Below are 22548 nucleotides of genomic sequence, written 5' to 3'. Positions count from 1 at the left end.
AGAAGGACTCTCTCTACCCCGTGTTGCCTTTCCTATATTTCCTGTTTACACACATCCCAGGATATCTTGTCCTTTTGATTTTCTCTTCCAGTTTTCTGTCTCTGTCTTTTCTAGGTGATATAAATCTTCCCTTTGTTTACCTTGATCCTTTTGCTCCAGCCCCAGGGCTGTCACAAGTGGGTTTATCCTTCCTTCACTGCAAGCTGAAGCTTAAGGAAGAAAAAGGCTAATGGGTTTTTTAGAGTCGGTCCATGTCTAGAGCCCTTCTTAGACTGTTTTATTTTGGCTATTAGCAGTAGGAGTCTTAATAATAGGGTCCTTGAAATACTTCGTGTTAGGGCCAAAGATGTGTGGGAAACATGGGTCTGAGTGAAGTAACAGGAATGAGTGAAGGTGTCTTCAGAGTGAGGCTGCTTCAGAGCCTTTCACATGATAACACATAGTGTCAGTCTTAGTGGGAGGCCTGACTTTCCTGACTTAGTAGCAGTGCTTTCGTCAGACTAGAAAGCTGCTGGGCAATCCACTATGGGAAGGCCATAGCAAGTCGGGAGTAGAAGTGAAATAGATTTACTTGAAGGTATACTTGTTTTAATATACTTTTCTTAAAAATTTGTTTCAGATTCGAAGCCGATTTTATGTGGGTAAGTTGTTATCTTCCTGTTTGAGAACTCATCGTTGTATATAATTTAAAAACAGAATAGTTTAGTCACAATAATTTTCTTTTCCTCAGGGAGAGAAAAAAAACTTGCTCTTGAGCTTTCTGCACTAATTGAAGAAAAATGTAAACTACTTGAAAAAGTCAGCTTTGTTCAAAAGGAGGTAAGGCATGTCTGAGAATCCTGGTGGTGGCAGACCGTGGAGCTTAGTGCTTCTCCGTGGATGACGTAACGCCTCTGAGCTCTGGCTCAGAGCTGTCTGTGTCTTCTCACCTTCGTCTCTCAGCCTTCTCTTCCCTGACTAACACAGTGCAGCGCCTTGATTCATTTATTGGTCATTTAGATATTCTTTTCGTGAAGTTGCCCTTTCAAGTTTCTTTCACCCTTAAAAAATTACATTATTATTATTATTTGTGTCTACTTGTGTCTGTGCATGTGCGCATGTGTGGTTGGTCATAGGGTAGGTAGGTAGGAGAGTCACTCCTCTCCTTTTCCCGATTGGGCTTCAGGTTGTCAGTTTTGGTAGCAAGCTCCTTAACTACTGAGCCATCTTGCTGGCCCATTTCTGCCCTTTTAAAGACACTTGTAATCCCCTTTATGTCATATAGAAGCAGGGTTTTTATTTCGTTTTTAACATTTTATATTGGAGTTGGGGATTTAGCTCAGTGGTAGAGTGCTTACCTAGCAAGTGCCAGGCCTGGGATAGGTCCTCAGCTCTGAAAAAAAAAAAAGACAAAATAACAACAACAAAAATTAACATTTTATAACTATTATATGTAAGAGTTTTTTTTTAGATATATGGATTGCAAATATCTTCTGCGACTTATATTTCTATTTTGTTTGGTGTCTAAGAAAACAAGTTTAGAATTAATATAATGTAATTTTGTCTGGGTTTTGTTGCTTGTGTTTTTTTTTTTTTTTTTTTTTTTTTTTTTTTTTTTTTTTGCTTCCTGCTTGAGATTTTTGCCTATTAAGGATGTAAAGGTATTCTTATTTATTATCATGTAGAGACTTTATTTACTTTTTTCATTTGGGCTTTGTGTTCGCTTGCTAGGGCTGCTGTGACCAAATGCCATTTTACAAACAGGAATGAACTCCCTTACAGTTGTGGAGACAGGAGTCTAAGATTGAGGTGTCTGCAGGCTTTGCTTCTTCTGTGGCCTATCCTTTGACCTGTAGATGGAACTGCCTGCTTGCTGTGCCTCTCTCTGTCCTGATGGTCTCCTAGGATACCAGTCATATTATGTTAGGCTCGTCTTAACTGCCTCGTTTTAACCAGTTACCATTTAAAGGCTTTGTCTCCAAATAACAGACACATTCTGAGGTGTTGAGACTTAAAGAGACAGGCTCTCTTTGTATAGTCCTGGCTTCCTGAACTAGCTCTGTAGACTAGGCTGGCCTCAAATTCATCAGCGACCTTGCTTGAGTGTTGGGATTATAAAGGTGTCACCATACCCAGTTTCAGAGTGTCTCAGAGTTTTACTGCTTTGAACAGACACCATGACCAAAGCAACTCTTAAAAAGCACATTTAATTGGGGCTGGCTTACAGGTTCAGAGGTTCAGTCAGTTATCATCAAGGCAGGAGCATGGCAGCATCCAGGCAGGCATGGTGCAGGAGAAGCTTCATCTGAAGACTGCTAGCAGAATCCTGACTTCCAGGCAGCTAGAATGAGAGACTCATAACCACACCCACAGTGACACACCTACTCCACCGGGGCCACAACTTCTAATCCCACCATTCCCTGGGGCAAGTATATACAAACCATCACACAAAGGAAACATTTTTATAATGTTGAATTCTTATCTGTGGATTATAGTCCATTTTTCTGTATATGCTTTTTAAAGTTTTTGTTGTTGTTTTCTTGAGACAGGGTTTCTCTGTGTAGCCCTGGCTGTCCTGGAACTCACTCTGTAGACCAGGCTGGCCTCGAACTCAGAAATCCACTTGCCTTTGATTCCCAAGTGCTGAGACTAAAGGCGCGTGTTACCATTGCCCAGCTAAACATATTTGACGTAGTCTTTTTTTTTTCTTTTCTTTTATTATATTTTATGTATATTTATGCAATAAATACATTTATGTATGTACATTTTATGGGTGTTTTGCCTGTATGTATGTCTGTGCCATATGTACATGTAGTGTCTGCAGAATCTAGAAGAAGGTATCAGATCTTTTGGAACTGGAGTCACAGACAGCTATGAGCTGCCATGTGGGTGCTGGGATTCTGTGGGAGAGTAACCAGTGATCTTAACCAATGAGCCATCTCTCCAGCCCCTCCTTCAGTTTTAAAAGTACATTATCTTTGAGGCTTGCAACAGTTTTTTTTCTTAGATTTACTTCCAGATATCTTCTTTTAAAAATTATTTATTTTATTTCTAATTACATGTGTGTGTGTGTGTACATGTGTGTGTACATGTGAGTACAGAGTCCAGAAGATGCCCCTGGAGCTTGAGTTACAGTAATTTGTGAGCCACATAAAATAGTTGCTGGGAACCAAACTCAGGTCCTCTGCAAGAGTAAAACATGCTTTTAACCACTGACCCACCTCTATCGCTCTCCCTACCCATTTTTGTTAAGGCAAGGTCTCATGTAGCCTAGGCTGGCCTCAAACTCTATGTAGCTGAGGATAAACTTGAACTTATGGATCCTCCTGCCTCTACCTGCTAAGTCCTAGGATTCGTTTAGTTCCACAGCTTCGTTGGGATACAGTTTCTACAGCACAGCTGACTTGCCCATGTGAAGTTTCTAGGTGAGTCAGCTGAGGTGATATATGACCATAAGCCCAGCATTTTGAAAGCATTACAAATTTGATTATAGTAGGATTACCAGTGTGAGGTTATCTTAGGCTTCATGGTAAAATTTCATGCCCTTTCCAAAGCAAATAGAGGAATGACTTTTGCTATATTCATACATTTGGATACCCATGATAGCAGTCAGCTTTTTGACATATTTATTACCCCAAAGAAACTATTTATTTATTTATTTATTTATTTATTTATTTATTTATTTATTTTGGTTTTTCGAGACAGGGTTTCTCTGTGTAGCCCTGGCTGTCCTGGAACTCACTCTGTAGACCAGGCTGGCCTCGAACTCAGAAATCCGCCTGCCTCTGCCTCCCGAGTGCTGGGATTAAAGGCGTGCGCCACCACCGCCCGGCTAATTTTTTTTTAATCACTCTTCATCCAGTTTTCCCACTTTATACATAGTTCTAGTTACTTACATGCTTTCTGTCTCTATAGGATGCTTTGTTTAGACATTTTCTTTTCTTTTTTCTAAGATAGAGTTTCTCTGTGTAGCCTTGCCTGTCCTGGAACTCACTTTGTAGACCAGGCTGGCCTTGTACTCAACAGATTCACCTGTCCTAGCAAGCTAATACAAAGCCCAAGTGAAAGAAGTACATGAAGGAAAGCCGGGGCTGTCTTTCACAAAGACGCAAAGAAACCCTGTCTAAAAAAAAAAGACAGAAAGGGGGGCAGTGAGATAGATAGATAGATAGATAGATAGATAGATAGATAGATAGATAGATAGGTAGATAGGTAGATAGGTAGATAGGTAGATAGGTAGATAGATAGATACTGGGGGGATCGGGGAGACAGCTACCTATGGTGCCTCATACCAATAATCCCCCACTCAGGAGGCTGGGGCAGAAAGAGAGCTAGCTACAAGTTCAAGGACAACCTGGGCTATAATAGGAGACTGTTTCAAAAGAGAAAGAAAGACAGACAAGCACAGTATTTGTTATCATGTATCTAGTTAAGGCTCTGTATCTAGGATGTGTTAAGCTGGCAGCACACACTATAATATCTGCATTCAGAGTGACAAAGCAGGATGGAGAATCTAAGGCAGCCTGGTACACTGGTAAGGCTGTCTCATAAATAAATAACAGGTAAACAATGTATCTGCAGAGAAGAAGATACACTTTGTTGGCAAAGGGCAGATAAACTTTAAAGATACTCAGTGTCATTAGCCTCCAAGCAAAGGCTGGTGAAGCCCATGACAGTACTCAGCCAGCGCGCCAACAACAGTACAGCACACACTTAGGACACAGAGAAGCTGGAACCCTCACCTACTAGTAGAAATGCAAAATGACACAACCACTGTGGAAGGTAGGCAACTCTACCAAAACAAACACAGACCCAGCACTCTCAGGAAATACCCAAGCCTTTGGAAAATGCCTATGTCTCACTATGTAGTCCTGGCTGGTTTGGAACTGAGACCTGCCTGCCTCTGCCTCTTAAGTGCTGGGATTAGAGGAGTTCCAGGTATGAAAAGCAATAGAGAGAATATTGTGTATCAGTATTTAAGAGATGAATGAAACGGGACTAGGGGATGGGGCAGGGGGAACATTAGAAAAGAGGAAATGCGTATGTATTAGAGGTATGAAAGAAATAGAGGAAATACTGTGTATTTGGTTTAGAGGAAAAAAAAAAAGGACAGACTGAAGAACCTTTCCCACCAAGATGCTAGTTCCCACATACGAACCAAATACCTGAAATAAAAGTATTCATAGAAAAAATTAAGAATTAAAAATTATGTATAAATAATTGGAAAATTAAAATTAAAGATTAAAATTAAAGATTAATAACACAAATGAATAAAATGAAGTGGAGTGTTATGTTCTTGGTCAGTGCTCCCTCCGGCACCACAGTACTACCCACGTTTTCTGTGACTCGCGTAGCTCCTCGCTGGTGTGCCTGGGCTGGGGTGTTGTGAGTCCCTTAGCTTCTACTTCTCCACAGACTGTGCTGTCAGGGCCTCTTGGTCCCATCTGGATACTGTTCTGAGTTCTGCAAGTTCCTTCCCGTTTCCAAGGAATCCTTTGTTCCGTGGGGCAGTAGCAGGGGCTGGAGAATGAGGCTTGTTGGAGTTCTACAGGCCCTGGGCCCCATCTTTGACACTTTTATGTCTGCAATTTGCTGAGCTGGTCTCTTCTGCTGGTAGATTCAGCCTCCAAGCTAGCGCTTCCCATGGTCTGTCCTGAGTCTGAAGAGTAGTGGGCCCTGGAAGGCTCTCGCTCCGATTCCCTGTTCCTGTTTGGCCTGTTGTGGTCCACTGTCCTCACTGAGTCCAGCCTTGGGTGTGAATGTCTGCTTGCACTCTTTAATGGGCACCTTCTGGCAGGATTCAGTGCTGCTGTCTGGTGTGACTGGTGTGTTTATGTGAGAGGTTCTAGGTAGTCTTATTTCTCCTTTCTGTGCCCCTTACTCCTCTGTATTATTATCCTGACTTTCTTGTACCCTGATTCCTGGCCTCCCAAATACCACTTCTAAACTACCACTGTGAATCAAGGCTGTTGGTACCTTTTTGAGCTAGTTCATTATTTGTCATGGACTGTCTGCTGCTTTATTGAATTCATTTGTTAGACTTGTAGTTTTGAGGGGAGCCTTAGAGGTTTCTCTGCATTTAACATGCTATATTAGTTAGGATTTTCTAGAGGAACAGAATTAATAAAATGAATCTATATACATTGAAAGGGGCTCTTCTTAAGAGTGGTTTACAGGCTGTGGTCCTGCTAGTCCAACAATAGCTGTCTCCCAGCAGAAAAACGTAGAATCTGATAGCTGTTCAATCCTCTGGGCCAGATGACTGAGTCGTCCATATACCTTAGAATCCCGAAGAAGTAGGTTCTAATACTAGCAAGGAATGCCTCAGCAGCAGGACAGATGAACTTGCCAGGGACAGTGAGAGCAAGCAGGCACAAAGCAAAAGTTTCCTCTTTCCATACCTTTTTATGTGAGCTGCCACCAGAAAGTATGGTCTAGGTTTAGGATGGTCTTCCCAACTCAGATGATCCAGTCAAGTCAAGGGGTACCTAGCTGTTTGGGTTTTAGTTGATTACAGATGTAGTCAGGTTGATAACCAAGATAGCTATTTCATATGCTATCTGGAAATAGAGATAGTCTTTTTTGATCTGGTTACTGTTGGAATCTCTTTTCTAACTGCTCTCAGTAGGACTCCCAGCACTATGTTAGTCAGCTGTTGGGGGAGGTGATGCCCTTACCCTGCTCTCAGCCCCTCTCTATTGCTATTGGCTGGATTTTTCATAAATGACCTTTATCATGATGAGGGACTGACTTCTTATACATAAATCTGTGCAAGACTTGGTAAAAAAAGGATGCTGAAGTTTGTTCAGAGCTCTCTTGATCTGTGTACTTGAGTTATTTGTTTGCTTGTGTGGTCAGGTGAAGTGATGGGTCACATCGACTGTGCCAGGGGAAAGCCCACATGATCAGGCATGTAGTCTTTTTGAGAGCAGGATTAAGTAAGTTCCACTTGTTAGAAAAGTACTTAGGATTTTGCAGTAGTTAGCAGTACTTGTGTCTTTGTCTTGCTTAGTTACCAAAAGATACTTTTTGAAGTATTCAGGCAAGCACAGGAGGCCGGCCTACATAGCTCATCAGACTTGGCAGGTCCTGAGGTACATGCATTGTTTCTTTGTGGTTTCTGATTCTCCTGAAATTCTCACCTAGTTCCCTGCCTGTGTGAGTGAGTCTCTTTTATAAGGAGAAAGTGGTGTGAACCACTGGCCTTGCCTTTCTGCAGGTCTGTCTTCTCTCGTAAATCTTTACTGTTTAAATAGTCCTCTGAGGCCTTCAGCCAGATTCTGACTTTCGGTGTGTTATCTAGCTGTTGTTCAGCAGAAAGCTGGATTGGAAGCAACATTGTCCTCACTTTAATCTTGTGATGTTTTATATTTAATTATTTTTAGTTTTCATCCCTTGATTATTCTGTCTTTTAACAATTTTATCTTCCTTATTTGTCTTCTTTGTCATATGGTATAAATGTCTGATGGCCAGTTACTGTACACTGCTCTACTGAAAAGGCTGGAGAAGCTGTTAGCTTGTTTAGGGGATGACAGACAACTCACATCTCTGGACAATCTTTAGTCTGTTCTTGATGTTAGAGTTTGTATTCCAGCGGACTCGGGTCAACTTTGCTTGTCACAGGTGTAAAGTTCTTCATGTTTCCCAACCTGGTGGTTGTGACTTGTTAGGGGTTCTGGCTTTGCTTGTCACAGTGGTTAGATTGCAAAACTAAGCTCAGAGTTTGCTTCACAGATACCTGCTGAGATACAGTTTGGTATACAGTTTACAGTCTTTACTTACATGTTCCCTTGTTTCATTCAGTATGAAGGCTTAGAGTCATCTTTAAAGGAGGCCAGCTTTGAGGAGGAGTCAACAGAAGCACAAAGTTTGGAGGTAAAAAACAAAATATGATTTAAAAGCTAGGGAAAAGATTCTTATTAAATAGCAAACTTTAAAAATATGTTATCTTCTGAAATGGTGTATCAGGATCTTAAAGCTTACAGAAAAATTAGAGGAAATAGAACATGTGTAGGTAGCATAAAACATTTTAAAACCAGACACTTTGAGCTCTTATTGCTAACTTGTTTTGAGGGATATATAATCAGCTTATCAGAATCCATAGGTTTATAGGAAGAAATCCTTTATTCTGTATTCCTAAGAATGCATTGAAGAGACCATTCCTCTTTTGACATTGTTTGCTCCAGGAAGAGACATAGGACTCTTTCATAAATTTAGGCATAGCAGGAGACAATAAATTACGTAAGTTGTGGCCATATTACCTTTTTGCCATCCCGTGATAGTAGGTATTAACTAGGATTAGAGCAGAGGTTTACATCGTAAATAGTGGCATGCTAGTACATGTTCAATCCCTGTCTACAGACCATTTCCTGAGTCTTGTGTTCTAAATACTCCACAATGGCCAGTTCTCAGTCACTCCCATCATGTCACTGCATGGGGAGTTTAGCAGAGATACATGGTTAACTCGATGACAGTTTTCAGCTTAGCAGACAGATTAGGATGTGATGGAGTGAGTTTCAGATGCACGCGTTGTAGTTAGTGAGCCGGGAGCCTGCATGGCAGAAGCAGCCTGCCCTGAATGACGAGATGATAGAAAACAGACCTTGTACCTTTGGTTTATGTGTTCATTCCAGTGTGGCAAGTCCGTCATGTCTGTCCTCAGTAGAAAGTCTGTGTCTTGTGATTTAGAATGCACTTGTAGAATCCATAAGAAGTTAAAAACTCTAAATAATTCCTTAAGTTTTTTTTTTCTTTGTTACCTATGAATATCCTCAAGAACATTTTTAGTTGCTATGTGTTCTTTGGTAAACCTCTGTTATAATTGCTATCCCAGTGGGAAAGTATTAGTTTCCAGAACAAAAGGAATTTCGGCAGGTGTGAAGAATGCCTACCACCTTGGTTGGCACTTGGGAGGTGAATGCTGGAGGATTGCCAAGTCTATGTTAAACAGAAAACAACACCAAAAACCAGTCAAAAGCCAAAACATAAAGGGTCTTAAAAGCTGTTTTGCATGCATGGTAACAGAAAACTTGTTACTGGGTAACAAAGACAAACATTAGTGAAGCTTGGTGTTACAGGTAATGTAATATAGCAGTTTGTTGTCATGACAACAGGTTTATGTGAATTATGAGTCAGATTAGTTGAGATTTCGCCAAACTGAATATCTTAGAAAATACTCTGTTAATTTTACTAGTTGAGAACATTTGTAGGAATAGTAATTGTAGTTGGACCAAACTGTAATGTAATACAAGTTTTACAAGGCTTGACAGTTGACTTTGCAGGTAAAAATCAATCAGTAGAATAATTTAGATTGAAATCACTAGTCCTCTGATGGAATAGTCAGATTTGGGGAGATTGTAGGTAGATAGTCTTAAACTACTGTAACATTTTGGTTTTGTTCTTCCTTTTTAACAAGTTTGTTGAAGGATCACAAATATCAGAGGTATGTTAATTACAGTATTTAAAATTCAATTAGACCAATCTAATAATTAATCATTTTAAATTAAAAAGATTACAGAAAATATGTTATTCAATGGAAAATATGGTGATGCAGTCTTGATTTTTAAATTAATTATTTTTATATTAAATTGAACTTGCCATTTCCCCCATAACATGCTTTTAAACACGCTTTAGAAATAGGTTGACAAGCTGTGCTGAGTGGATTTTTCACCTCATTTTTTGAATAAAAGTTTTATTGGAATGCAACTGTATTGATTCCTTTAGGGGCTGCCTGTGTTTCTTGTAACAGTTAGCTGATGGGAGCCTGAAATGCTTTCGCTCTTATAGAAGTCGCTGGCAACTGTTAGACCTGCTCTTATCTTAATATCAGAGAGCAAATATATATAGTATCATAAACCTGTTTGATTATACTGAGTTTTACTTAAACATTGCTATGTCTGGCTGTTAAAGTTGGCTTTCTGTTTTAGGCAACCTATGAAAATCTGGAAAGATCTAAATCTAAACTTGAAGATGAAATACTACTCCTAGAGAAAGATCTAGAAGAAGAGAGAGCTAAACATTCTGAACAAGATGAGTTGGTAAGTCTTGTCTATTTCAACAGAATTATGAAAAGGTTATTGAATTTTATACATTTACATGATGACGATTAAAATATGACATGGATGCCAGCCATAGTGACAAGTCTGTAATCCCAGCACTCGAGAGGAAGACGCAGGAGGTCCCGGCTGGCCTGGACTGCACAAGGAGAGGGGACACTAGCTTCAGAAATGTAAATGAACAAATATCAATAAATCAAACTCTCAAACCAACCAAACAAATAATAAGTGTAACCAAAGCAAAGGAAGACAAAACAAAAAACTGAGGCACGTAAAAAATAGAATCCAGAAGGCCACAGAAGGTGGAGCCTCCAGCTCTAACCATTCCCGTTAGCTCTAACTCTTTACATGCTACCACAGATCTTTTTGCGTACTCCTTTTTTCTTACTGTTTTTATTTGTTGAGACAGGATGTTAGACTATAGCTCAGTCTGTATAACTCAGGCTGGCCTCAGGCTCATGGTCTTCCTGCCTCTACCTCCTGCCTGCTAGCATTACAAGTGTGCACACCCTGCCCACACTTGGCTGTCTTGAACATCTGTATAGAAATTTCCCATATTTGCTGTGAAAGTAACATAAACTGTGTTACTCGAGTACTCATATACCTAGTGAAGTATATTTTTTTGAAATTAGAAATGTGTTAAAAACATTGTAAGTTTCTAATTTAAATTCTAGTGTCAGGAAAAACCTTGATTTTTGTGAGCTGATTTAACCATGACGTTAGTATGCTCGCCCTGAACCCGAAAAGTGCTCTGGTACATTGAGATCGAGGAACGTGCTATCACGTGATACGTGACTCCTTTTGAGCAGATGGGAAGCAAGCTGACAACACACCCTCGTCTGAGCGCTCACTCTTGCTGATGCTAATTTAACAATATCCCTAACATACATTTGTGTTGAAGCTAATGGGACTTAGTAAATACTTACAGACTGACACTCTCTTTCCAGATGGCCGATATTTCAAAAAGGATACAGTCCCTAGAAGATGAATCAAAATCTCTCAAATCACAAGTAGCTGAAGTAAGTTGAATTACTCTAGTTGGTCTGTTACTTTTGAAAAACATTTACATTTTCATGATATTTTTATTTTTAGGTCTATTAGAGTTTTCTAGAGGAACAGAATCGATCATCTGTCTATCCATCCATCCATGTCTCTGTCTAAGGGGATTTATTAGAGTGGCTTACAGGCTGTGGTCCAGCTAGTCCAACAACAATGGCAGTCTACTAATGAAATGTCCAAGAATCCAGCAGTTGTTCATGCTGTGAGGATGGATAGCTAACCTGGTCTTCAGTATACATCCGAATCCTAAAGGACTAGGCTCGAATGCCAGTGAAGGAGTGTACTTGCCAGCGAGAGTGTGAGGGCAAACAGACAAAGAGCAAAACCTTCCTTCTGCCATGTTTTTTATATAGGCTGCCACCAGAAGGTGTGGCCCTTATTACCGGTGGGTCTTCCCACCTCAGGAGATGCTGATCAAGGTGATCGAAGATCTGTATTAAAGGTGGCTCTTCCCATTTCAAATGATTTAATTAAGAAAAACCTCTCACAGGTGTACCCAGCCTGATGGGTTTTAGTTAGTTCCAGATGTAGTTAAGTTTATAACCAAGACTAGCCATCATGCTGGGCTGTGGTGGTGCACATCTTTCATCACAGCACTTGCGAGTTTCCCCATAGTTACATGGTGAGTGAATGATAGTGCTAGGACTAGGCCCTGGGTCTCGGCCAGCGTTGTTTGCTTCATCATGCACCTCTGCTGTTAATAGTGACATGTTTTGGCCTTTGCCTAAGTTCTATGTTCTGTGGAGAATGTATAAACTTGAGGTGTTCGGTTGAATTATTATAAACTGTGTATTTGTTTTGCTTAGGCCAAAACAACCTTTAGAATATTTGAAATCAATGAAGAGCGACTCAAGGGAGCAATAAAAGATGCCTTGAATGAAAACTCTCAACTTCAGGAAAGCCAGAAGGAGGTTTGTAGCTTACACAGACTCTCTTAGATACTGAATATAGATTTTGAATGTTCTGGGCAAACTCACAACTGATCATGAATGGAGCCACATTCAGGAGCGGTATTTGCTGAAGAGCACAAGGGCAGGGCAGGCTCCCGGGCATACTTTGTATCTCTAGTAAAGGGTTGAAAAGTATTTCTTTCTGTCTTTGTCTTCTCCCATGAAAGAAATAAGCCAAGTCAGTCAGTATTCTGATAACCCCAGCAGTTAACACCAACCCTCAGCAGAGAATACTAAAAGAGTTAATGTATTACCAGTCTGGGGCCTAAAGGAAGGAGGCGTTCTGAAGCATATAAAATGAAAATTTAGCTTTTATTCTTATGCCCCCCCCCTTTTACAGGTACTCCTACATATATATATCTTCTCTTCTGTTCTCCAAAAACAATATTTGGCATGGAAATTTTGTCTTGTCTTGTCTTGTCTTGTCTTGTCTTGTCTTGTCTTGTCTTGTCTGTCTGTCTGTCTTCCCCACCAATCTCTCCCGCTCTGTCTCTCTCCCTTCCTTCCTTTCCCTCCCTTGTCTCCCCTCTCTCTTCCTTCCTTTCTATGACATACATGCGGTGTGTGTATGTGTGTGTGTGTTGTGAGAATGTGAGCATGCACGTGTTATGGCGTGGTGACAGTCTTTGCCTTCTTGTTTGAGACAGAATCTCTGTCCTTTTGCGTATGCCTGGGTTGCTCGTCTGCAAGCTTCTAGGGATTCACCTGTCTGCCTTCCATCTCTCCATAGGAGCACTAGGATTATAGATAATTGTGCCGTCTATCTGGATTTTATGTGCGTTCTGGGGAATTAAACTCAGGTCTTCATGCTTGATGACAAGTGCTTTTACTCATCTCCCCGGTAGTAGTGTGAAGAGATTCTCTAAATAGTAGCCTCTCTGAGCCACATGCTGGAACTTGAGTATATATTGTGTTGACCAACATTTTATTTTCCCTATTGTTACTAATTGCTTGGTTTTCTGTAATACATATTTATAATGTTTCCCTCTGTGTTCTTTGAGAGATGGAAATGTCATGCAGTTGACCGCTTTGGTTAATTTGTTCATTTAAACTTCTCTCTCTCTCTTCTTTTCTTTCTTTGTTTCTTCTTTTCTTTCCTTTTCTTTTTCTTCTTTTCTTTTTGGAGACAGTCTCCTAGTGTAGTTTAGGGTGGCCTAGAACTCACTGTGATACTCAGCCTCCTCACTACTGGCGCTATAGGGCTGTACTACTGTGCCTGCTGCTGTCTCTCTTCTTCTTCTATATGCTCACGTGTATGCCTGCTGCTGTCTCATGTGTTGAGTGTGGATACATGCATACATGTGCAGGTGCCTTTGAAGGCCAGAGGCATCAGATTCCTCACACAAGTTGAGTTATAGGCAGTAATGAGCCAACTGATACATGTGCAGAGAACCCTGGTTTGGTCCTGGGCAAGAAGAGTAGGCACTCTCAAACCCCGAGCCTTCTCTCTTTCTCTCGCCATCTTTGTGAAGCTGCTTCTTGGGAACATAGACCCTCTTGGTCTAGTAAGAAGCCGTTCTGTAGATCAACTGGCCTTTTGTTGTCCTGAGGCTTCTGATCACTCAGCTGCTAAGAAGTCTTGTTTTCTCTTGTCTTAAATGTTCTTTTTCCTGTATCAAAGACTTGCTTTTTTATAGTTGTTTTGATTAAGATTTCGAATAAAGAAGTCCTGGAAGTAGTTTTTAAGAGGTTTATAGCTAAAAATTCTTATCTTTCACTTTTAAAAAAGATTTCATTTTGAAATTCATTGTCATTTTAATTATATGTATGTGTATGTCTTTGTGGTCATAATTAAGGTGTCCTCAGAGGCCAGGAGAGGGTGTTCGATCCTCTGGCGTTAGAGTCATAAGCAGCTGTGAGCAGCCTGATGTGGGTGTGGGGAACGGAGCTCAGGACCTCTTGGAGGAGAGTGCGTGTCTTAACCATTGGCAGTTGCTGCAGCTCCTGGTTGCCTTTCACATTTTAATATTTTAGTGATACTCATTTGTGCTGCTTTTTTGTTTTTATACAAGTTTGACATTGCTGTACTGTCTTCTCTTTCCTCTTTTGGTTTTGAGAATTGAATGCTGTGTAGACTATGGGGTCTTTTTTTTGCCACTTGTGTTCCTGCTCTATTTGCTTCACAAACTGTTAGTACTGCCGCCTATCCCCTCCCTGACTCCCAGGGTTTCTCTCTGTAGCCTTGGCTGCTCTGGAACTCAGTCTGTACACCACACTGGCTTGGAGCTTACAGAGATCCACCTACCTCTGCCTCCCAAGCACTGGGATCAACGGTGTGTGTCACCACTACCTGGCTTAATTTATTTTTTGTTTTAGTATGCTTTTCTCCTGTTTCGTTATCGAGGATATTGAAATTTTTTTTCAGGTGTTTTTCAGTTCATTATGTTGCCTTGTTTCTTTTGCATTTATTTTCTGTTTTACCACAAAGGCTCACTTTTTATTTTCAGATATTTGGGAATTCATGGCTGTTTGTTTAATTATGAAGCAGTCCGAATCCAATGGGAAGATTTGAGAGTGTCCTTGGTGTTTTTTCCTGTGTTGTGATATGGCTATGGTGTTTCTGTGAGGCTCCCTAGTTCTTGGTATCTGAAGATTGTTTCCACAGAAGTGATTCTGCATCAGTTTCCATTTGGGAGGAGTTAGCTTTTTCTAGCAGCTTTGCAGCTCAGTGAGGTCAGGAGAACCGGTATCTCAGTGCTCAGAAAGTCTGCTTCTGCCTCAGCTCTTACATTTTCTGTGTGTTACTCCTACTTTCCCATCTGGTCGAGTTATCTCAGAGTCTCAGGTTCCATATTTCCAGAGAATAACTGTTTTTGACCGTGTGTGTGTATGTGTGTGTGTATGTGTGAGGGAGAGAAATTAAGAGATGAATGGTATCAAATTAGAAGATGTGTATATGCATGTTCTAGGAGAAGGCAGAAACAGGAAAGGAGGGAGGGAGGAAGAAGGGAACACAGGACAGAGCAGTGTAGGTGCTGGGAACTGAGTGTGGATCCTCTCCCAGAGCAGTATCAAGAGCTTTTGACTGCTCAGCCGTCTCTTCAGCCCCCACTTCTCCCCTTGTACTTTCCACTCGTCCTGCTGTTGTTACTGCCTTCAGACCATGAGCCTTTCTGGGTTGTGTCACATTGTCTTTATTTTTTCACTGCTTAGTTTTCTTCTATTGCCTGTGGAGTCTTCTATCACAATTATGTCTCTGCCTTTTCTATTTCTACAGTTTTCTCTCCTCCTCATCCTTTTCCTCCTTCTTTTTCTTCTTTTCTCCTTTCTCTTCTTCCTCCTCCTGTTTTTTTTTCCCTTTCTTGGTTGATGCCTTTTCCTTTTCCATCTTTGTTCCACCATCTTAGATTTTAGAGAAAATGGTGGTGATGCCAGTTGTGAATTTTCCATGCTATAATTAAAAGTATCCCACCCTACACCCTGTAAAATCTTATTATGTAGCCCAGGCTAGACTGGAATTCACAATGCTGTTCAGCCTGGAATTATTTGTAGACTATCTCTTCTAGATAATAGTCTTCTTAAAGGCTGCTTGTGTTTAGGGCAAAGCATCCTGGTGACTAAGAATACCCTTAAGGTAAGTGACGGATGGGGCGTGTTCTTTGGGATTGACTGATAAAAAGAACTGACTGGACACAGCAGATCAGTGTGTGTCAAAGACCTCATATTTAAGATAAGAATTTACTTTGGAAATCATTTGAAGAGTATTTGTTATTTTATACTCTTCTGTTGTGACAGTTCTTTATAGGCAGGTAATGGTAGTGCACACCTTTAATCTCAGGACTTGGGAGGTTAAGACAGATTCATCTCTGTGAATCTGAGGCCAGCCTGGTTTACAGAGCAAGTTCCAGGACAGCCAGGGCTACATGGACAAATCCTATCTTGAAAAAGCAAAACCAGCCAACCAACCAAAGAAGTTCTTTATAAATAGAAGCCACATCTGGCTTCCTTTTTAAAGTAGCAGCCCTACCTTCTTAGTATCTTTCAATGATAATCTAAGTAGTTAAATAAATGCATCTAAACGTTATGTTGACTTTTACATCTTTCGTTACTGTGTTCATACCAGCTTTTACAGGAAGCCGAAACAATGAAAGAACAAGTGAGTGACCTTGATAAACAGAGAGTGACATTGGAAGAGTCCAGAGCGGAGGTGGAGCGAGTTCTCAGTGAGAGGGAGACTCAGATTGAGGTAATGGCCGTCACCCTGGGACTGCTTGGCTGAGATTTTATACTTGGAAATTCAAATACTTCAACAGCCTTTACTGTTGTCCTGTCTTTTGTCACCGTGCAAGTGCTGCTTGAAGATACATAGATATGTCAGTTTCCCGACTGTGTCCCTCCAGTGTTTTAGCTTGGTATTTATCATCAATAAAGAAAACAATAATGGTTTTTAATTTTTTTCTTGATTATGTTGACCTCTGCTGCTCAGCAGATGTTGGGAAGACTGAGAAATTTGGTTTATCATTTTTTATGAATTGATTGAATATTCTTAGTATCTCTACTAGTTGGTGTTCCTTTCATCTATATAAAAACTTTAAAAAATTTATTTATTTATTTATTTATTTATTTATTTATTTGTGTTCCAGTTGTCAGTCCCCCGAGCCTCCCCCCTCCCAGTTTCTCATCTCATTCTTCCTCTCCCTTGCTTCCGAGAGGGTGCTTCCCCCACCCCACCAGGCCTCCCCTTTCTCTGGGACCTCAAGATTCCTGACCCAGAATTGTTCCTGTCTAAAAGAACTTCAGGGACAAAAATGGAGACTAAAGGAAAGGAGGTCCAATGACTGGCCCAACTTGGGATCCATCTCATGGGAGGGCACCAAGGCCTGACACTATTACTGATGCTATGTTGTGCTTACAGACAGGAGCCTGGCATGGCTGTCTTCTGAGAGGCCCTACCAGCAGCTGACTGAGACAGAAACAGATACTTACAGCCAACCATTGTACTGAAGTCCGGGACCCCCCCCCCCCAGGTTGAATTAGGGAAAGGATTGAAGAAGCTGAAGGGGGAAGAGATCCCATAGGAATATTAGCAGTCTCAATTTACCCAGACCCCAGGGAGCTCCCAGAAGCTGAGCCACCAACCAGGAGCATACAGAAGCTGGTCCAAGACCCCTGGCACATACATAGCAGAGGACTACTACCTGGTCTGACCTCAGTTGGAGAAGATGCGCTTATATAAAAACTTTAAAAAACTGAAATTTGGTCTGGGGAGGTGGCTCACTGGATTAAGACTTGTATTTTATAAGCCTGATGTTTTGAGTTCATATTCCCAGAACCCAGGTAGAAGCTGGATAAAGTAGCACAGTATCTAATGCCTGTGCTCTGTAGTGGAGAGATGGAGGCAGAGTTTAGCGACTTTTCAGAAGCTTGAGGGCCAGCTAGCCTGGCTTCCACATGGCAGTGGAGTGACTCTGTCTCAAACAAGGTGGACAGGAAAGGACTGACCCCAAAGATTTGTTTTGACACGTGTCCCTGATGCGATTCGTAGGAGCAGGTGCATACATACACCCAGGCCCTCGGGTCACACACATAGCTAATTGTAGGAATACAGCGATTGACTTTCCATAGGCCGTTGAGAGCACTCAGTGGGTGAGAGCACTTGCTGTCTAATCTTGGCTGGCTGAGTTCATTTGATTCTTAGGGCTCAGCATGGAAAGAGAGAATTAACTCATAAGATTGTCCTCTGACCTTCGTGTATATGCAATGGCACATGGTGCTTCTCCTTACCTAAATAAGTCACTGTGAAAAATCATTGAAAAAAATGTTTTCAAGAGACTCTAGGTTTCGTTTTCTTCACATTTTGCTAGTTGACTCTCTTTTGTAGCTCTCTGAATTTACCCAGTCATAGAATTGTGCCCTGTGGATGCTGAGGCTGACTGTACTTTTCCTCCCTCTAAAAGGTCTACTTACGAAGCTTAGGACTCTTCCTAAACAGAGCAGGAACGGGATGTGATTCCCTCGCACTACTCAATTGCAGAGGGCATTTTATTTGTGCCAGAAACCCCCAAGAAAGGAAAGAGATTGGCAGGTCATTTTAGGTGGACCTTTAAGAGAAATCCACAGTGTAGGGTCACTTTTTTTCTTGCACTGTCACTCCTGATCTTGGCCATTAGGCTCAGAAGCGATGTTACTTATGTTACCAGAAATTGTTTCCTACTCCAGAAGATTAAAAAACCAGCTAAGCCAGGCATGATGGTGCACATCTTTAATCCTAACACCAGGGAGGGAGAAGTAAAGTCAGGCGAGAGCTGCAGGTCAGCCAGGGTTTCATGCTGAAACTGTCTCAAAAAACAAAAATAGAAACAAAATTACTGTGGGAGAAATTCTAACGCTCTATTGAAATTCCTTTACAGTGTGTGTGTGTGTGTCTGTGTCTGTGTGTGTCTCAGTTGAACTCTTCAGCTAGTTACTTAGTTAAATATCAAGAGTTTATGGCTAATTTTGATTTTAATTATGTTGATATCTTTTTGTGGGTATGTACAAATGAGTTTCAGTGTTCTTGGAGACTAGAGGTGTTGGATCCTCTGCAGGGATTAGCTCACAGGTAGTTGTGAGCTGCCAGAAGTGGTGCTGGGAATTGAATTTGGCCCTTCTGCAAGAGTAATATCTGTTCTCAACTGCTGAGCCATCTCCCTAGCCAGAGATGTCTACTTCTTCTTAGTGGGGTGTATTTGTATGTGCCTATATATAGGTATGTGCATGTGACTGTTGTGTCCAAGAAGGTTCATGATCTTATAGATCTTGATTTGATGCCACACAACTTTTACTACCACGTTAATGGCCACTCTTAAAAATAAAAGTTAATTAAAAACAGAATCTGTATTTGTGCGCGTATGTCAGTGCCACGTGTGTGGATGCCTACTGAGCTTAGAAGAGGGCATTCGATCCCGTGGAGCCGGAGTTACTCATGGCTGTGAGATGCATGATGCAGGCACTGGGAAAGGAACGGAGGTCCTCTAGGCCATCTCTCCAGCCCAGCTCCTGCTTAGTAAGACCTATAAGAAAGGAAGAAAATATTTTAGGGGCTGGGGAGATTCCCCAAAGGGTGGGTGCACGTGCTCTGCCAGCATGAGGACCTGGGCTTGAGTTCCGAGCACCCACTTACAAGATGACCGTGGATGTGTGTTCTGTAAGCCCAGCGCTGGGCCAGAGCAGTGGATCCGAGAGCTCGCTGAGTGGTGAAGCTTCTCCAGTCCAGTCGTGGGTCTGTGAGCAGTCCTGACTCCAGGCAGTAAGCTAGAGGGACAGAGACACCTGACACTGTCCTCTCACCTCCTACTTGTGCAGCTGTGTGCACGTCTGCTGCACGCTCACGAGCACAGGGTACACACAGGAGGAAAGATCTTACTGTTTGTAGTCATAAGGGATGATTAGCAAGAATGAGCCATTATAAAGGAAGTAGTTTTCCTTCTCTCTCTCCTTTGTTCTTTCTCTCTCCTTTGTTCTTTCTCTCTCCTCCTACCCCATCCCCTTCCTGTTGTTCCTTCCCTCTCTCCTCCCCTCTCTCCTCCCCTCTCTCCCTCGCTCCCTTCTTCCCTTCCTTTTTTCTTTGATACAAAGTCAAACTATTTAGTCCTGGCTAAACAGACTACTCACTTTGTAGACCAGGCTGGCCCAAAACTCTCAGACATCTGCCTGCCTCTGTCTTCCAAGTGCTTGGGATTAAAGATGTAGTGCCGTGCTTGGGGAGTTTTGTTTTTTATTTTTTGAGGTTTAATAGTCAATAAATGTTATAGTTAAAACCAAAACATAACAAAACCCAGTAACTATTAGCATATCTTAATGGCAGGTAGAAAACTAGAGCACATGAGGATTGATTTAAAAATTTTTATTACATTTTTGAATTTATCTGTGTATATATGTATGTGTGGGATATGTATAGAGTTCAGAGGACAGCTTTTGGGAGGCGGTTCTCTTGTTCCATGTGGGTCCTGGGTTCAAACAGGTCATCCCGAGGGGCAGACGCCTTTATCTGCTGAGCCATTTCTTTAGCCTGGGATTGACTGTTAGACTACTGTCCATCTCTAAATTGTAAAGCTGTTAGCAGGTTTTTACCTTCTGACCTTCTGCTTTTCTGTTTGTTCACTGTCCAGTCTCTGACCAAGAGCCTGCTGAAGATGAAGGATTGGGCTGCTGTGCTTGGAGAAGACGTAGCGGATGATGGCAACCTGGATTTAGACATGAAGAGTGGCCTGGAGGACCCTGCTCTCTTAGGTGTGGTGACTGGCTTCCTGCTTGCTCTGCCTTGCGCATGTGCGCTGTGTTCCTTGTGCACTGTCCTTGGTACATGGTGTTCAGCTGCCGGAGATGCCGTCTGCTCTCACCACCTCATGGCTAGACTGTCTAGTAAATCCTTCTTCACCTCCTCAGCGTCGGAGCCTCCTTCCTGGGTGTCACACGTCTTCCATTACAACAATGTTAGGATTCGGATCATAACCACTCTGGTGCCCATCTCTAATTGCATAGGCATATTTCATGATGCCCTTTTGCTTCAGACAGTTATGGTACTTTAGTCTTATTTGCCACAAACCCACTGCCGTTGCTTGTTATATTATGGTATTTAAAAAAACTAATGTTAATATAGCCATTTACTGTATTTTTAAGCCATTTCTCTTTACTTGTTAGAATTTAATTTGAGAAAATTACCAAATAATGATAAAAATAATATGATAAGGTTTCATGATCCCTAGACCTAGTTTGCCCCATTGGTGATTGTTAAACTGTCCTGTCCTGTCTCTTGGCTCCCCAACCTGTTGTATAAAGTCGTCTTCACAGAGGCTACTTTTCAAGTTGTCTAGTGGAGGCCTGTAACTGTACTTAGTTGACGAGACCTCTGTGTGCTGTGTCTCTCCTGTCCTTATATACCGTTAGAAACTTAACTTATTACACAGCCACAGTCAGAGTCTTGGAGCAGCAATAACAAAACAGGAGAGTCAGGACAGCATACTGTTGTGAACCATGGAGCTCCCCGTGCTGAAACAGATTGTCTGACTGAGATGTCTGTGAAGTGAGAAATGAACAGTGTGGCCATGTGTCAGGAAGGAAGTGGTAAGACGGTGAGACTTCCTCATGCTGCTCAGAATGACATGTAATAACTGTGTAGTTTAAATTTGTTGCAATGGAGCGATGTGTGACACCCAGGACAAAGAAGACGGAGGCTCCAACTCTGAGGCGGTGAAGAAAGATTTACTAGAGAGTCTAGCTAGTTGCAGTTGTGAGAGTGGATAGTATCTTCCACAGGCTGCTGCTAAACTAGAAGTGGAACTATAATGAAGTCGTATTGTACTTTTTCATGTGTACCTTATCATGTAAGAAATAGTTTTCTAATGGAATCTATGCTTAATATTACTTTCTTGGGAGCTGTTATTTCACTAATACTTGGATGCTGTTATACCATAAGAATCCAAGAGTTGTCTGTGGCCAGTGTTTAGGTGAATATTGAGTTCTTACTGGGACTCTGTAGTTAGTACTTTGATTGCTTTTAAGATCTAGCTTCCTCCCAGCGCTTGGGAGGCAGAGGCAGGCAGATTTCTGGTTCGAGGCCAGCCTGATCTACAGAGTAAGTTCCAGGACAGCCAGAGCTACACAGAGAAATCCTGTCTTGAAAAACAAAACAAAACATAACAAAAAACAAAAAAACAAAAACAAAAGTCTAGCTTCCTGAAAGTAGGTTACTCTATCTTATACAAGCTGTTATTTTTATTTTAGCTAGTGTTTTTCTGAGACAGTGTCTCACTGTAGCTCAAGCTGGCTTGGAATTAACTTTGTAGCCCAGGCTTGCCTCAAACTCATGGGTAATACTCCTGTCTCAGCCTTTGGAGTGTTAGGATTGGAGGCAGGAGGTACTAAACTCAGCTCCAGATTGTGTATTGTGGCAAGAAGAGGGGTTGTAAGATTAGCTGAGGGGCTAATGAATCCATTTGGGTGTCTTCAGTAATTATCGTTTCATTTTTCACTTAGATAATCAGCCAAAGGGAGCGTTGAAGAAGCTGATTTATGCAGCTAAGGTGCGTACTACTATGTAAATACAAAGATGGCAAAGAGGCCCTAGAGCGGGGATTAAATATATTTCCTTAGTAACTAACTTAAAGATTGGTTTTATTTTATTTTTTTTATTTAAGATTATCTGAGAAATTAGGATTTTCCTTATCAATTGATTTTATATTAACTTTAGAAATTCACATAATTTTAGAATTTAGAAAATTTCAAGTTCTACAGTAATTCCTTCAGTTGAAAATTCTTTTAGCCGGGCAGTGGTGGCTCACGCCTTTAATCCCAGCACTTGGGAGGCAGAGGCAGGTGGATTTCTGAGTTCGAGGCCAGCCTGGTCTACAGAGTGAGTTCCAGGACAGCCACGGTTACACAGAGAAACCCTGTCTCAAAAAAAAAAAAAATTCTTTTAAAATGTTTATTTATTTCATAATTCCCATTGTGCATTGTTTTTCTTCTGGTTTTATTATTTCCTTACCCCTATAGCTCCATGTCCTATTTTGAGAAGTAAATAGTAG

At 41.4% G+C, this 22548-nt stretch overlaps 1 protein-coding gene across 14 annotated transcripts in view; it reads left to right on the top strand.

The window, feature by feature from the left end:
- Mia2 (MIA SH3 domain ER export factor 2) overlaps positions 1-22548 on the top strand; it is a 93673-nt gene that overhangs the window by 40544 nt on the left and 30581 nt on the right. For 7 of the 14 annotated variants that reach the window (XM_028781696.1, XM_028781720.1, XM_028781731.1 and 4 more), the window contains 10 exons: positions 620-641; positions 731-819; positions 7783-7854; positions 9395-9421; positions 9906-10016; positions 10982-11053; positions 11900-12004; positions 16107-16229; positions 20134-20254; positions 22001-22047. In XM_028781696.1, coding sequence (XP_028637529.1) covers positions 620-641; positions 731-819; positions 7783-7854; positions 9395-9421; positions 9906-10016; positions 10982-11053; positions 11900-12004; positions 16107-16229; positions 20134-20254; positions 22001-22047 — 789 coding nt within the window. The remainder of the gene's footprint in view (positions 1-619; positions 642-730; positions 820-7782; positions 7855-9394; positions 9422-9905; positions 10017-10981; positions 11054-11899; positions 12005-16106; positions 16230-20133; positions 20255-22000; positions 22048-22548) is intronic. The other 7 variants (XM_028781737.1, XM_028781713.1, XM_028781768.1 and 4 more) reach the window with 2 other exon arrangements.

The sequence above is a fragment of the Grammomys surdaster genome, unplaced genomic scaffold (assembly GCF_004785775.1).
Source record: "Grammomys surdaster isolate TR1022 unplaced genomic scaffold, NIH_TR_1.0 98, whole genome shotgun sequence".
Classification (NCBI taxonomy): Eukaryota; Metazoa; Chordata; class Mammalia; order Rodentia; family Muridae; genus Grammomys; species Grammomys surdaster.
This window is presented reverse-complemented; position numbering and strand designations above follow the sequence as displayed.